This window comes from Chanodichthys erythropterus, chromosome 11 (assembly GCF_024489055.1).
Source record: "Chanodichthys erythropterus isolate Z2021 chromosome 11, ASM2448905v1, whole genome shotgun sequence".
Taxonomy (NCBI): domain Eukaryota; kingdom Metazoa; phylum Chordata; class Actinopteri; order Cypriniformes; family Xenocyprididae; genus Chanodichthys; species Chanodichthys erythropterus.
This window is the reverse complement of record NC_090231.1, coordinates 7,584,476-7,602,173: the sequence shown is the minus strand read 5'-3', so window position 1 is coordinate 7,602,173 and position 17,698 is coordinate 7,584,476. Positions and strand designations below refer to the sequence as shown.

Here is a 17,698-nt window from a genome sequence, read left to right as displayed (position 1 = left end):
TAAACAACACCTTATTAATGTCATTTACATATAAAAAGATCACCAGTCATTGTCCAAATCCTTGGCGAGCTGCAAGAATATAGCTTAGATTTCCAAAAACCTGCAATAATCTGACCAGGAAAAGTGTATACATCTGCTCAGACCCTGACGTGGTGCTAAGAACTTTTCCATGTCAAAGACAATTTTTATAAATATGAGCATTTGCGTGGATTTAAGCGTACGCACACTCTAAGATCAAATTTGTGCGTACGCACGCTTTATTAATGAGGCCCCTCATCTGTTCCCTGTTCTGTTGATTACCTTCCTCGTGTATTTAAGCCTTCTGTCTTCTACAGTTCATTGTCTCTCATTAACAATATGGTTTATGTGTAGTATTATCGTTTGTGTTTATTAAAAGTTCCTTCTGCATCACGCATTGTCTTTCGGATTTACGCTACAGTCAACCGTGACAGGTTTATAGTGACAAAATGAATGAATAGATCCGCAAAATGATTATATATATATATATATATATATATATATATATATATATATATATATATATATATATATATATATATATATATATATATATAAAATAGTTTATTAATCTTGTCCTTCAAAACCTGCAAGATGTTTTTTTTTTTTTTGCTTATAGTATTTAGTATAACATTATAGTGACCGTGCCTGTCATGTTCCATGAAATATCATATATATATATATATATATATATATATATATATATATATATATATATATATATATATATATATATATATTAGTACAGTCCAAAAGTTTCGAACCACTAAGATTTTTAATGTTTTTAAAAGAAGTTTCGTCTGCTCACCAAGGCTACATTTATTTAATTAAAAATACAGTAAAAAACAGTCATATTGTGAAATATTATTACAATTTAAAATAACTGTGTACTATTTAAATATATTTGACAAAGTAATTTATTCCTGTGATGCAAAGCTGAATTTTCAGCATCATTACTCCAGTCTTCAGTGTCACATGATCCTTCAGAAATCATTCTAATATGATGATTTGCTGCTCAGTAAACATTTATGATTATTCTCAATGTTGAAAACAGTTGTGTACTTTTTTTCAGGATTCCTTGATGAATAGAAAGTTCAAAAGAACAGCATTTATCTGAAATACAAAGCTTCTGTAATATTATACACTACCGTTCAAAAGTTTGGGGTCAGTAAGAATTTTTATTTTTATTTTTTTGAAAAGAAATTAAAGAAATGAATACTTTTATTCAGCAAGGATGCATTAAATCAATCAAAAGTGGCAGTAAAGACATTTATAATGTTACAAAAGATTAGATTTCAGATAAACACTGTTCTTTTAAACTTTCTATTCATCAAATAATCCTGAAAAAAAATATTGTACACATATATTTTGCACAATTGTACACATTAAATGTTTCTTGAGCAGCAGATCATCATATTAGAATGATTTCTGAAGGATCATGTGACACTGAAGACTGGAGTAATGATGCTGAAAATTCAGCTTTGCATCACGGGAATAAATTACTTTGTGAAATATATTCATATAGAAAACAGTTATTTTAAATTGTAATTATATTTCACAATATTACTGTTTTTACTGTATTTTTAATTAAATAAATGTAGCCTTGGTGAGCAGACAAAACTTATTTTAAAAACATTAAAAATCTTATTGGTTCCAAACTTTTGGACTGTATACACACACAAAATATACATTTACCTCTCCAGTGGATCACAAAAAAATATCCAAATAAGGAAAATATATGATGATATACAATGTAAGTACGACAAACACTGACATCCAACACACCTCAGAGTGAAAATAGCCTGAGATTTAGTGTATATTCGATCACAGGAGGCTGAGCGCTTTGGCGTTGTTTTTCCTCAGCCCTTTGAGACAGGTTTGATGACTGACAACAGCCCCTGTGCCTCGCGCAGTAAACCTACCCAATTTGCACACCTTCTCTTTTCCTCTCATTGCTCTTCCTGTGAATTACTCGCATGTCCCTCTGGAGCTGTCTGTTACCGTCAAACACTCGCTCCCTCGTTCCCAGAGCTTCCCGCCTCCACGACGAGCAGCGTGGAACGAAACGAGACGATTTATCCTCAGACATTACACTGGAACGTATGTATTCTCTTCTCTCTCTGAGCGGAAAGACACCACATGCTAAAGATCGAGGGGTTACTAATATAAAATAATGCGCTGACAGAAGGTTTGCTCCAGTCTTTCCTCGCAATTATTAACATTATGACACATCAAATTATAATTTTACATTTAAACTAGTTTATAAAATAGCATATAAGGGGGGAAGGCTTTATGCGCTATAAATATTTTATGGTATAGCCTAAATATTTTATAGCTCATAAAGTTTGCTGCCAAACAAATTGGCCAATGCGCATTTTCAATAGCAATGGGTAGGCCTACAGCGATTCATTCTTTGCTGTTCTTGAATAGATTTTTTTTTTCTTTTCTAAAAACAAGTTGACCTCTGAACAACTATTTTCTTGTTCTCATCAGATTTGCATTTTTTTTCTTAATTGCATGTGTTTTTGGCACATTTGAGCAAAAGAGCAAGTAGCTACAGTTGTCACAATAACTAAATGCACATGACTTGCAGATCAAAACTGACAAATTGATTAATTGTCAAACTCTCCACAACTTCTAAACATTCTTTCATCATGTGATTCCCGGTTTGATATTGAAGTTTGGTAAGTTTGGTAAGGATTCAGTACAGCACACAGCAAAATCATTTAAATCATCTCTGCTCAGATTACATATGGTCCCTCTATATATAGTGTTAAAGTGAAACTGAAGCAGAGTTAAAGTTGAGATAATTAAGTGATTAAGTTATGATTTAGCATTAGTGATGAACACCTGCTGTTAACAAGCAGAATCACCGAAGAGAAACACAATAACTACAAATGACTTCCAGCCACAGCCTTAGATGAAATCAATTGAAGAGAAAAGACATTAAATCTCTCAAGATCTGATTAAACAACTCCACAAACAGCATATTATCTCATTAACTTTAACTCTGCTTAAGTGTTATTTTAACTCTATGTAGAGAGGGACCATATGTTCTCTGAGCAGAGCTGATTTAACTCTGGGGATTTTTGCTGTGGAGGAAGGAGAAAACTAAACCTTTTTTTTTTTTTTTTAAATTGGGTTACTGAACAAACTATGTCCCTGTCTTTAAATAAATGTAATTATAATTAACATTTTATTAAAAAAATCTATCTCTGCTAATGCTGTAAACTATACAGGGAGCCCTTTCTTGCACATTACTATAATATTAAAGGTTACAATTAACAAGCCCAAATTCTTAAATTAAGTTGCTATTTATTTTGAGATATAATAATCCACAATCACATAAAAATTGTATGCAAACATGTAAATTGAATATAAGGCAGTTTTTGCATTAACTTCTAAATCTGTTTCTACACCAATTCATTGTTAAAATATATTCATTTACAAAGTGGCTGTCATAACTTGTTTCATGACAGATTTATTTAAGCATACGTTAACATATACATTAAATAATCAAGACAGGTTAAGTAAAATATGATGAATATAGGGGCTAATGTAGTGCATAGGCTATATGTAGCGGAAGAGTTCATTTCTGTAGTGAACTAACAAGCTTGGACACTGAATGGCATTTCTGAGGTGCTACATGCTACATGACATATTGTTTACAAGCTGTTTCACTGATCTCTTTCCGTGGTTGAAACACTGATTGAGCGATTACATGAGATGCGTTTCAGTAAGTTGTACTGTATCTTTCAACATACCTTCAGATGTTCATTTGTTTATACTGTAACTAGTATTAAAGAGGAAGAGATGCTCGCGTTCACTCGCGCTCTGCTCTTTCGCTTGAATGAGGTGCCTATACAGCAATCTATCACGCCACATTAAAGAGCAACAAAACAGCATTTATTGTTTGAATTTCGTGACAAAATGGACAGAAATTGAGGAATGAGACTTTGTTACTTATTGAAAGTAACAAAACACAGAGCTTATTGCGATTACTGGTGGTTAAAAGTGGTTAATGGGCTACAGCTCTGTATTTGTCAGTACATGTATACTGAACCAAAAGACGAGTATTGAAAATTTTCGGAACGAATACGTGTACCGTTACACCCCTAAGGTTGGGTAGGCAATTTGAAAGCATGAGATCCTACAAATCCACTCCTCCTTCAAAACTCATGAAAGCACACAGCAGAGTCTGCAAAGCATCACAAGATGAGAGACAGCATTAAATTACCTCATATTTCAAAGCACATAACATTACAATAGTAATGAACGTAAGCAAATTACAGAGCTATTACTTGTACCACTTGACTGCTGCAGATTCATTTTGGTGTTGATAGTGTTGACATAGAAATGAATAAATCTGAGACTGAGGACGTGAACAGCTCCGGGTAGAAGGTCAAGGGTTTCCATCTTTTAAGGGGTCATGAATTGAGAAATCAAATTTTCCTTGAGCTTTTGCTATGTAAAAGGTCATCGCACTATAAGAATATCCTGTAAGTTTCAGAACTGAAAACTTCCATGTTAGTCAAATAAAAGCTTTTTATTGACACCGAACTGAACAACTGATCATGGAATGTGCCTATCTATAAGTGAAACCCCGCCTCCACAGAAGAAATCAACGCCTACTTCATCATTGCAACGTTAGCCCCGCCCATTGGCGTGTTAATGAGATAGGGAGGAGAGAAGAGCAATACAGGATTAAAAATAATATTACCTTTCAAAGGATCCTAATGCTTGGAATATGGTTATTTATTTTCAACCATGTGAATGTCTGAGTTGAGCTTTATTTATTTCTACTCAGTCAATCAATCGATCGCTTTCAGCAGACACGCCCCTTCAAACAGCGTTCAAATAAGAGGGTTACAATCAGGGTAGCAAAATGCCTTTTATTTCTAAATTGACAATTTTATATGTAAAAACCATACTAACATTATAAGTGCACCCCAGGAAACATTATAAAACAATAAAACAACGCAGTTCATGACCCCTTTAATTAGGGTTATGACATGGTGTAAACAACAAACTAAAGCTTGTTGTTTTGGTTGGTGGCTGCTGTTTGTTTGCAGACCAATCATTGCTTTCGATCATTTTTTTGGTAGTGAGACTTCCGGTTTTAATATTTAGACCTCTTTTAATATTGATTGCTATCAGGATATGAAGAGAGTTTCAAACAGTATAACAAAAAGTGTTTGCCTACCCTACCTTTAAATGTAATTTTAAACCAACCTTTAATTTTAACTTTAAACATTGCTTAGCAAGCTACAGTTCCGAAGTAGCTTCCCCAAAACTGGTGAATGTACAAACCTGCAGGGCAGATGGAGGGAGTTAGAATCAAGTTGGACGAACCTCGGAAATCAAACTAAATATGAGAAGAAACAGTCATTTGTTGGACTTGCAAGGTCAATTTTGCTTCAAACTAATAAAACAATAGGCCATTTGCAGCCGCTCCCATTTCCTCTCGTCTCTGCTCCTGTGGAGAGGCTGGATCTCTGTCCTACTGTCCTGCCAAGACAGACCCCAGTGGATGCCAGCCGGAGACGGTGTGATTTCTGCCCATGAAGGCCTCTCGCTAAGTGCTATGTAAGCTGTGGTGAGCCGCCCTCATCCTCTGGCACAGAGGAATCAGTTTCTGGGCTTCTGTGGAGCCACAGTGAGCAGGATCCATTTGCCAAGCCATTAAAGCATGAATGTGTACTAGAAACAAGCCTTTAATTCTTCAAAGGACTATAAACAGTTTCTTTCCTTAGTCTCATATGATTGTCGTCCATGTTCAGAATCCTGCTGCTAATTTGATTTGAGATGTTCAGTGAATATTCAGTGCTCAAACAGAATCTATCACTATATTCAAAATTTATGTCAGGGTGTTAGAATAAGATTTGAATTATTTACTAATGTATGACCACTATGTAGAAATCAGGGAAATTTTTATTGCTTTGAAACTAGATTTTGAAAACTCCATACAAGACATGCTCTTCCCAGTGTAAAAACTAACTAAAAATATTAAACATTTAAATAAAGCTGAAATAAAATAAAATATTAGATGGAAAACTTAAATGTAAAAACTTAAATGAAAATTAGAAATGTTGCTTTGCTAGCTAACTGAAATAAAAGTCTATGTTGAAGTTAAACATTACTTTATGAATAGCCAGTGTTATTTTACTATTTTTAAATATATGTTTATGGGCAATTTATAATAAATTAGAAAAATATTTGAAAATCTATACATATAAAATATATGAATTTCATTCCATTCTACTTCCTGAAATACAAAATAATAATAATAAAAAATAAATAAAATGCTAGAGTCAATATTTAAAACAGTGATCACATAAAAGTGGAAATAGAAAATGCAATGTTTTATGTGTCTTAGTTATAGTGTTGAAGTGTTTTTGTTCTTGTTCCAATGCCTGAGCTGTTTTTCTTGGTATCTAGTTATTTTAATGACAAACAGAAAACTCATTTCACACATCGTCCATTAAAGTTCATGCTTCAGGTTGTCAATGAGCTCAACTTTGGTTCCTTCATGCAGCTCAGTCCAGTTTTTTCTGATGACATTCTGATTTATTTCTCTCACTGTTCACAGCAATCTCCATTAACACAGAATGAAACATTTATGAAGGAGTGATAAATGTTGGCCGAAGACAAAGGCAGATCTATCAATCATTAGTTTCTAACAGAGCATGATTTTAACCTTTGCTGTTGTTTTAGGATGGTAACTCTTTTTCTTCTTTTATTAGTTTATTTAGTTTATATATAGTTTATATACCCCTGAAACAAATGTGAATCTTGAGATTGAGTTTAGTGATAGGACCACAACTAAATGATTACCATTTTAGAATCCTATGGGATTACCATTGTATGTCCAGAATACATGGTAATACCATGGTACTTTTTTGTTAGTGCACAAAAAAAGCCTCTTTGACTCTTGCTGTTATGACTAACCTCACCCTTGAAGACAAACTACAGACATTCTGCCAAAATGTTTGTGAGATGAAAAGCACAAAAACTAGAAAATTCAAGACCAGCTTTGATGTAAGTTTGACAAAGCCTTGCCTAGAAGTTCAAAGGTTGTATAGCCTTGAAGTTTGAAGGTTGTATAGGACACATGTAGCCTAATTTTAATATTTGGATGGATGGATGGACGGACGGGCAGACATAGATAGATAGATAGATAGATAGATAGATAGATAGATAGATAGATAGATAGATAGATAGATAGATAGATAGATAGATAGATAGATAGATAGATAGATAGATAGATAGATAGATAGATAGATAGATAGATAGATAGATTAGATGTGAGTGTCTGGTTGCTCGACACATTCTGCATCATCTAGATCCACCTGTCAAACCGTGAAACTCATCGAACGAGCGTCTTCGTTTCACCTTATTAATTTCTTATAATGAGCACTCATGCTGTGAGCTGGCATTCCCTCTGATTTTTCCCCCCCTCGAATTAATCATTTCTTGAAACCTACTGTTTTTGATTAAGCAGCAGGCAGTTTGAGAAGATAAACATAGAGCTGGGCCAGGAAACCTTCTGCTGCATAATGAAATCATCCTCATATATCGGGCAAAGAGCAGCTTTATTTTAATCATCATGTCTACAGGGATTTCTCTGTAAATGCCAGACATTCAGAATAAGAAAGTATATCGCAAACGTGCACCTGACGAGTTTCAGTATTTCTGATCACTTGCTGATGACTTGCCAAAAAAGCCAATGCTGAATTCAGGTGCGTGGTTTTATTGTTTTGAGGATCACCCCACATCATGCATGTGAATGTACAATAATCCGCTCCTACAAGTGACCCTGTTGACTGTTCTTAAAGTGACAGTTCACCCAAAAATAAAAATTTTGTCATCATTTACTCACCCTCAAGTAGTTCCAAACCTGAATTTCTTTGTTCTGCTGAAAACAAACGAAGATATTTGGAAGAATGTCAGTAACCAAACAGATCTCGCCCCCCATTAGCCGCTTTTCCACTGTCAGGCAAGTGCGAGCATAGACTGTAAAAAAATATGGACGTCAGGCTCGGATTGGCTAATCGGGAGCACCGGGAGAATTCCTGGTGGGCCGGTCTGTTTATTTGGCCACGAGGGCCGGTGTTGTCATGGCACTGGGTTGAAATATGGATGCTCTAGAAACTGTCGACGCGGCCAAATGTACTAAGCTGTAGCCTAACTTTTTCCTAAAAAACATTCAGTGACGGATTTAGGCCTGGACGACATGGGCAATGGCCCAGGGCGGCATCTTGCCAGGAGCGGCATGGGGCAAACTAACGAATGCACGATCGCAAAATAACTAACGCTCATTTGTACGTAACATCAATGATATCATGTCACTCTATGGGTAAATTAACCTGGTCGGGAGGGATTCGGAGTGTGCGCTCGGAGAAGACAACTCACTCAAAAGTATACGAGAAGAAGGGATGAGGTGACGTCTGCAGGGACAGCGGGACAAGTTCTAAATCAACGCTAAATTATGGTAAGACAAAAAGTCTAAGCCACCGGAGGCTGATTCAAGTAACGTAAATAAATAAAAAGGAAGAGGGGAAAACATGCAAAAGATAAAGCAGCTATTACTCATATTGTAATAATAGTAGGCAAATAATAAAATATAGGGCCTATCACTTATGTTATGTTTCTAGCTATGCTATTACACATTGGCCAACAATATTCATTTTTCTGTCCAGCTTAACCAGACAGTAAAATGTGATTTTGTAACATACTGTAACTTTTTTTAAACAAACGTAATAGCCTACTTTAATATTTTACTGTAAAGTTGTGCAATTTGGGGGGATTTATGGTATTTTGTGTTATTTATTTGCCTCAATTTGTAATTAAGTATATACATTTATATAAAAATAGCAAAATATAGCAAAAACTTTTTGTTAAATTGACTTTAATAAAGATCTACATTTCTCAATTTCATTCATAGTGATAGACATGAAAAATGTGCCTGGGTTTAGTGGACGATTACTGCCATCTACTGGAAAACAAACACTTAATTAAATTAAAATTAAAATAACATGAATTTTTAACTGCAGCCACTAGATGGCTAGAGCATTAATCAATGGTTCACTTTATAAAAATCATTATTATAACATAAATAATAAAAATGACTCTATATGAAATGTTTGCATTTTTTGTACTATCATTTTGAAAATATTGAAGATATTTTTGAAAAATGCAATTAATTACAAGGCTGTAGAGAACAGTGCACTATTGCAGACTTATATACTGAAGTTTTAATTACATTATTTAAATATTCCACAAAAAGATAATGCAAGAGATGTGCTGCACGGGGTGTAAATTCAATCTCGGTGCTCTTTGGATACGAGGGAAAGCTGTATACTTGTAATCATAGGTAATCCAAGGCACTCGGATCAAGTGAAAAATATTGTTTAAAAGCCTTTATTTCATCTTGGCTATTACTTAAAAACAGGTGAGACACACAAGTAGCACACCTACGCGTTGCGGCTATTGCCTTCGTCAGGGTGTGACAACAAACACATTGAGAGTTCATCTTGAGCAGCAGTTAATTAGTCCAATAACAAACACCTGGTTATGCTGCTTCAGGTAGACAAGAGTAAAGGAATTTTAAAGATTACATATTTTTTTACCAAACACTGTGTACACCATAATTGAAAGAAAGAAAGAAAAAAAATAAAAAATCATGAGTATCACAATGATAATGGCATCACAAATCAAGTAACACCATTTTTACAAAGATCATTCAAACATATTACAAAAAAGGTACAAAGTCTAATTCCCCATTTAAACCTGGAAATGTAGTTGCTTTTAATGTATAAATCCAGAAAGACACTCTTTGTAAAAGCTTATTAACTCTATCACCTCCTCTTATAGACCTAGGAACATGTTTTATGCCGATTATCTTCAAAGTACTTGGGCTGCCATGATTTTTTTCTTTATAATGAAGAGCCATCAGATATAAAGGATTACAGACTCGAATAGCATTTTTATGTTCTGCTAGTCTAATCCTTAATTTCCTGGTAGTCATCCCTATATAGAAACAACCACATGGGCACTCCAATCGATACTCCACAAATGAGGTATTACAACAAATAAATGATTTTACTTTAAATTCAAGACCAGAAGTTACATCTTTAAACATGTTCGTCTTAACCATATTGTCACAGTGATTGCAATTACCACATCTGTGATTTCCTGCACTCGGACTTAACCAAGAATTAGATTTCTTAGAGGGAAGGTGACTTCTCACCAATTTATCTCTAATCGTGGGTGTTTTTCGAAAGACAATGAAAGGAGACTTAGGCATAACTTCCCTGAGATGGGGATCACTCATAACAATATCCCAATTACTTTTTATAATTTTCTTAATTCTATTGGCTTCTGTACTATACTGTGTAACAAAATAAACAGAATTATCAGGATCTTGTGTTCTGTTTTTGTTCTAATAACTCATCTCTATTAATATTTTTTACTTTAACAAAAGCTTTTTTAATCATACTATTTTTGTACCCTCGTTCTTGAAATCTTTGAGTCATTTCTTGCGCCCTGAAAGTGAAATCATATTCCCAATCACAAATTCTTTTTAATCTTTGAAATTGTCCAAGGGGTATATTATCTGTCAACCAAGAGGGATGGAAGCTATCTGCTCTTAAAATAGTATTTCTATCCGTTTCTTTCCTAAAAATAGTAGTGTAATACACCATTACTTTCTTTAAAAAATTTTAAATCCAGGAAATTTATCTCAGTGTATGAAAAATCAAGACTCAATTTCAAGTTCACATTGGTATTATTTAAATATAAGTGAAACGCTAATAAATCTGCCTCTGAACCAGTCCATATAAGAAAAATATCATCTATATATCTCCCCCACCACATCACATACTTTAATATTTAGAATCTGAAAATACAAATTGCTTTTCCCAAAATCCTAAAAACAAATTTGCATAGTTTGGGGCAAAACAAACACCCATAGCTGTACCTTTAATTTGCTTATAGAATTCATCTTGAAACAAAAAGAAGTTGTTTTTTAGTGTCCATTCAGCCAATTGCACAATAAAGCATGCTGGTTGTCTTTCAGTAGATGATCTCATATCCAAATAAAATGCTACTGCTTCCAACCCTTCTTTATGGTCTATACTAGTATACAACGGTTCAACATCCATGGTTACCAATATAGAAGATTCTGTAGTTTTCAGTTCTCTAATAATATTCAATACATGTGTTGTATCTTGAATAAATGAAGTCCGCGTGCAGGAAATCACAGATGTGGTAATTGCAATCACTGTGACAATATGGTTAAGACGAACATGTTTAAAGATGTAACTTCTGGTCTTGAATTTAAAGTAAAATCATTTATTTGTTGTAATACCTCATTTGTGGTGTATCGATTGGAGTGCCCGTGTGGTTGTTTCTATATAGGGATGACTACCAGGAAATTAAGGATTAGACTAGCAGAACATAAAAATGCTATTCGAGTCTGTAATCCTTTATATCTGATGGCTCTTCATTATAAAGAAAAAAATCATGGCAGCCCAAGTACTTTGAAGATAATCGGCATAAAACATGTTCCTAGGTCTATAAGAGGAGGTGATAGAGTTAATAAGCTTTTACAAAGAGTGTCTTTCTGGATTTATACATTAAAAGCAACTACATTTCCAGGTTTAAATGGGGAATTAGACTTTGTACCTTTTTTTGTAATATGTTTGAATGATCTTTGTAAAAATTGTGTTACTTGATTTGTGATGCCATTAGCATTGTGATACTCATGATTTTTTTTTTTTATTATTTCAATTATGGTGTACACAGTGTTTGATAAAAAAATATGTAATCTTTAAGATTAAGGGGCAAGATCGGATTGATTACTGACATTCTTCCTAATATCTTCCTTTGTGTTCAGCAGAACAAAGAACTTCATACAGGTTTGGAACTACTTGAAGGTGAGTAAATGGTGCTACGCTCGCCTCGTCTTCTTTAGCCTACATGTTTCAGATTTGCTTCTCAAAAAACATTTATTATTATCAATGTTGAATACAGTAGTGATGGGAGATACTAAGCTTTTCAAAGCTACAAATCAATTGAACAAATTGTTGCGCAAAATGATTCACCGTTTTGAAGCATTTGAAATGCCACACACTGGTGACCCCTGCTGGTCAGAACAGTGTAAATATGACAAAAAAATCAGGCTAAACATGCATAAAAACACCAAAATCTATCAAGTGCAATTAACTAATCATCTAATAAGATTAAATATCAAGTGTCTGTATACACTATATCAATTTTCAGTGCTTGTTTTATTTGTTCTATGGATGGCTCAGCTAAACAGGCCAATAGGAGACTTAAGTACTATTATTCCTTTTATTGTCTCAATAAAAAATGTCTACAAATTTATAAAAGTGATAAGAGATCAGGTAAAAAGCACAGACGCATGATTCATGGGTTCACAGAGATCGCCCCCCAGTGGTAGCCATTGAAATTTCGAAACGTTTCGAAACAGTTATGACGTAACGAAGCCTCGTTACTGAAATCGCGTGACTTTTGCAGTATTCTACTTATGGAAAAAAAACTGAACTAGCGCCGCGTTCATTCCGTAAGTAGAATAGGGAAGGCGTAGGACATACAGCGTAAGCTTTTTGAAGAATACGGAAAGCGGAAGCACGTGCAAGGCGATCATTTGTGTTTATAAAGCATATTCAGTTGTATTTTTTTCGAAAATGACCGATCGTTTCACTAGATAAGACCCTTATTCCTGGTCTTATGTCTGGTATCGTTAAAAGCCCTTTGAAGCTGCACTGAAACTGTCATTTTGACCTTCAACAGTTTGGTGCCCTTTGAAGTCCACTATAAGGAGAAAAATCCTGGAATGTTTTCATCAAAAACCTTAATTTCTTTTCGACTGAAGAAAGAAAGACATGAACATCTTGAATGACATGGGGGTGAGTAAATTATCAGGAAAATTTTATTTGAAAGTGAACTAATCCTTTAATTTCTTAAATAAAAAAAATCTGGCCATGTTTTCGTTAGATACATACAGTATACCTGCAAGACAGCAGCACACAATGGACAAAGAAGCAGAATGAAATTTGAGTTTGTTTCTGAAAAACAAAACAATCAGTGCTTGATTTAATAAATAATGTTTTGCATGAAGCATCAGTCTGCACTTACTGAACACTGGGTTATGAATTCACTGAGAACAGAATGAGTCATTTGTGTAAGTGCATCCCATGATTTTCTCCATTTCTACCTCTTTCATCATCTGAAAAGGACAAAATAGGGCACACTTGTTCCTTTAGTCGTTGTGTAGAACTGCTCTGTGGAACTGTGCACATCTTGTTTTGTTCTTTACTGCTGCGTCTGATTTCAGTGTATTGATTAGACACAGAAGGACTCATCTGCATTACATTTTCTCATAGCAATTATAACCTCTCATCTTCCCTCAGTACAGGTGTGGGAGTGTTTGCTTCCCATCTCCTTCTCCATCTCAGAGCTTAGAGGCATGAGTCTCCTGAATATATTTTATAGAAGCATAATCAAAATGCAGATGTATAATGGCGGATTAATTTATAATGACTGAAATGCCACAAGCCAAAATTGTATTCGGCTGAACTTATAAGAAAGTATTTTCTACTTAAAACTGCAAAAAAGAGCTGAAAAAAAGAGATGTTTTGAAATCACTGGTGTCTGTGACGTCACAAACTACCTTGTAACCAATTACATCAACATGCCGGCAGGGTTTAGCACATCATTAACAGTGAACTAGTAGGGGAGTCTTGAGAGAAGCCAGGTTATCCAAGATATTTTTCTGTTGATATGAAAAATTATGTCGATTTAGCAATATGGAGGATGTATGATGTATATTACGATGCTATGATGAACTATATGCCTTTCTCCATCGTCGTTCTGAGTTGTTCAAAGCGTTTGTAAGGATACTAATTATTATAAGTCAGCTGTCTTGACTCTACAATGATGAACGGGAACATGGTTTGTGTAACATTAGCAAGACATTATTATCTGTTTGATAAAGTAAAGCAAAGGGCTAATCACATTAATTACCGTTATGTGTCCGACATTGTAAAGAACGATACCATTGTGCAGCGTTTACCTCAGTAAGTTGAGCGAGTTCATCTCTGAGCTGGCATGAGTGAGTGGAGGCGGGGCTAATTTGCATATTCATTGATCCACGTATACTAAATGAGGCAAGGGTGTAGAGTTACATTCAAGCTATTTTAAGGCATGAGTCATCTATAATTGAGTTTAACTAAATAAATACCTAAGATTGTGTAAGTTACAAAAGTCTTGAACATAATGCGTGGGAGGACACACATTCTTGGCATAATCACCAAAGAAATAACCAATGAAATGTAGAGATTTCAGGACAAGACTGTCCTGGAAATATTCAATTAGGTCAATACAGAGACATGTGGAGAACGGAGGCGAGGGAGAGCAGGAGGAAGTGTCACCGGGACTATAGAGTCATTGACAGACCATATGACAGACTGCTCATTATGCCCGTCTTAATTCACATGCTGTTTGTCAATAAAGAGCACCCGGGCAAGTCTCAGCACTTCAGCAGCTTAATGAGGCAATAAAGGATGTCAAAGGAAGTTTCTAACAAATTTTATTCAAATGCAAATTAGAGTAGAGCAAAGACTTCTTTTAGCCAAAATCAGCCAATATATTTTGGCCAGAGATTGACTAGTCCTCCATGAGCAGATCCCATATAAAAGACTGGGAGATATAGGCTACAAGCCGGGGTGTCCAAACTCGGTCCTTGAGGGCCACTGTCCTGCAGAGTTCAGCTCCAACCCCAGTTAAACACACCTGAACCAGCTAATCAAGGTCTTGTGCTAGAAATGTGTGTTGAGGCAAGTTGGAGCTAATCTCTGCAGGACAGTGACCCTTGAGAACAGAGTTTGGACATGCCTGATGTAAAGCATTTCAGGAACGTGATACAAACATGAAATCAAGAATTGATCAGGCAAAGATTATTTTAAAGCAAATGTTCACCCAACTTCTGTCATTATTTACTCACCCTCATCCCATCCACAACCATCCAATTAATTCCAGAAGTCCCACCTAATATATTTTCTTGTTCGAGAAGCCATTTCACTCGACTATCACAACATTCATTTCATGCCCAATAAAAAAAAAAAGAAAAAAAAAAGGTCATGATTTTTGAACATGCTGTATCTATAACCAAATGTACAACACACATCATGAAAAGTGAAGCCAAAACATTCTGTACTCTCTCAGAAGATGTTTGTTTGTTTAAGTTTTTAGCCATGTTAGCATCATGGCTATTTACATGGCAAACACAAAGGTCAATATCATCCATAAAATTTACATTATTTTATAAAACATTTCAACTTAACATATAAGATAGAAAATCTAAAATACATTTGGGTGATACATTTTGAAATATTCCATGCAAGCATGTTTCTGAATAAAAGTGTTTTAATCATTAAAATTAGAATTCAACAGAATATGTGAAAACAGAAACGTTCTCTCATAAATAATGGAAATTCCATCAATGTCGGGGAAAGAGTTAAACAGGGAGGTCTAATGTCATTTCATGCATTCTGACTTACACCATTAAAGAGTTGGATTCTCTTGCTAAACATGGCCAAAGTTTCAAAAAAACGAGTTGGACGTATTTCTGTACCAAATACACTCCTTCAGTGTTCGTACAAGTTTCGGAAAGTTTTTTTTATGGCCCTGTATGACATCATAAAGGGCAGAATTCCTTATATGGGCATTACATTGATGCGCTCTCGACATTTGTCATTAAAATAACCATAGAAACTGCCATAAATTAACTATCAAAATAAGGATAAAGTCGCGTCTGAAAGTTGCAATCACTTTTTTATTGGTTAAAATGAATGTAGAATATCTGCCGTTTTTGCTCGAGCCCCTCAGGATCAGCACTTATGGTTTTATAAACAAGGCCCAGTTCGACGCTGGATTTACAGATCATTTGAAACTGAAAGATGGAGCGTTCACAGCGAAAATGTGAGTAAAACTGCATCAAATGTCTGTTTTACTGGAAGTCGGTGCATATAATGTAAACAACACGAACGTATAATGAATTAAAATGTATCCAGGGATAATGCAATGGTGTATTGTGTGTGTGTTTAAATACATTTGTTTATCTGACCATTGATATGCAAAAGCTGTGCATGCTCGTCACTCTTTAGCTTAGCTCACACGGTACGCCTCCGGGGGCTCGGCTGTTTTTGGAAAGACTCGGTACAGCATATCTTTCTTCTATAAATCTGATAAAACTAAAGACTCTTCGAATATATGAAGGATGCTATACTACTCTATAGGAACTCAAGATTAACATGAGATTGGCTGAAACTGTGTGTGTTATGTACCCTTTAATGTCAGGACAGACTGCATATTTAGCCTTTCGGTACACTTTTAAAAATGTTTTTATTAAAATTAAAAGAAACTTTTTCCTCTATAAAGAACCTATATTTGAATGGATTCTATGGATTTTAAAGGTTCTTCATACCAATATAAAGAACCATTATTTTTAAGAGTGAGTTTGGTAAATCTTCAACTGATAAAGATACTTTCTTCTAGGCTTTTCTGAAAAGAGTCTGCAACCATAATACAATTTGAGAATATAGATTTCTTCCAAAAAGATTTAATGCATTTCATTCAGCAACAGGATCAATGTTGTTAGGAATCATTTGAATTCAAATGACGTTCAGCAGAGCTAAAATCAAGGTCCAGTTCTTCACTCATCTTCATAGATGACTTCATCAATAAGAATATCATGTTCACCCACTGGGACTTCAGCACACAGCTGCTCTTTGAAAGCCAAGGCAATGGTGTACGGCTTTCCCTTCGGGTGTGCCTTACAGCGCTCCAGATACGTGTCGTAGAAGCCCTTTCCTCTGCCAAGCCGATTCCCGTTCTTATCAAATCCCAACCCAGGCATGAGGATAAGATCTAGACCTCCTGTAACAAAATTAGAAAGGAAAGAAAGTAATTAAATAAGATTATGTGGATTATGCAGATTTGTTTTTGGAGCTCAAATTACACCATTACAGCAGAATACAGTGAATTTTATGTTCTTATGAACCAAAAACGTGCGGGGAGCCAAACATTTGCAGAGTAGATATTTAGGCAGTACAGACTGTCATTTAAGAGCTACAAACATCTGTGTTCTTATAAAAAGAACACTTATTTTCATCCACATTCTTTTCTGATTGTTTGCAAATATATTCTGGTTATTTAGGCAAGGCAATGCATTTATAAAGCACAATGAAAAACAATGGATAGCTGACCAATGTGCTGTACAATTTGTAAATATATGAAAAGCACACGCAAAACACACCAATATTATACACATACATCTAACTGCTCACATAAAAACCACTACTGTTAACATATGATCAAGTAGAAATAATCAAAAATGCCAGAGAAAAGTTTTTAAGAGAGATTTAAAAGATACCAATTTGGAGGCAATTCTATGCCAAGGCAGACTGTCCCAAAGCTTTGGAGCCAATACTGAAAAAGCACGACCATCCCAAAGTTTTTGTATAGACTTCGGGACATTCAGGAGTTTCTGGTCAGAGGACCTAAGTGATCTTGATGGTGAGTGTAACTTTAAAGATGCCCTAGAATTAAAAATTGAATTTACCTTGGCATAGTTGAATAACAAGGTTTCAGTACA

The 17,698-nt window shown here is 34.9% G+C and overlaps 1 protein-coding gene and 1 long non-coding RNA gene across 2 annotated transcripts in view; one reads left to right on the top strand and one right to left on the bottom strand.

Annotated features, from left to right (window-relative positions):
- The window catches only part of LOC137030283 (uncharacterized), a 73,528-nt gene that overhangs the window by 42,719 nt on the left and 13,111 nt on the right, over positions 1-17,698 (top strand). The gene's annotated exons all lie outside the window — the stretch shown is intronic.
- Positions 14,625-17,698, bottom strand: part of mthfs (5,10-methenyltetrahydrofolate synthetase (5-formyltetrahydrofolate cyclo-ligase)) — a 19,604-nt gene continuing 16,530 nt past the window's right edge. The window contains exon 3 of the mRNA XM_067400497.1: positions 14,625-16,980. Within this exon, the coding sequence (XP_067256598.1) occupies positions 16,757-16,980 (224 nt within the window). The 3' untranslated portion in view covers positions 14,625-16,756. The remainder of the gene's footprint in view (positions 16,981-17,698) is intronic.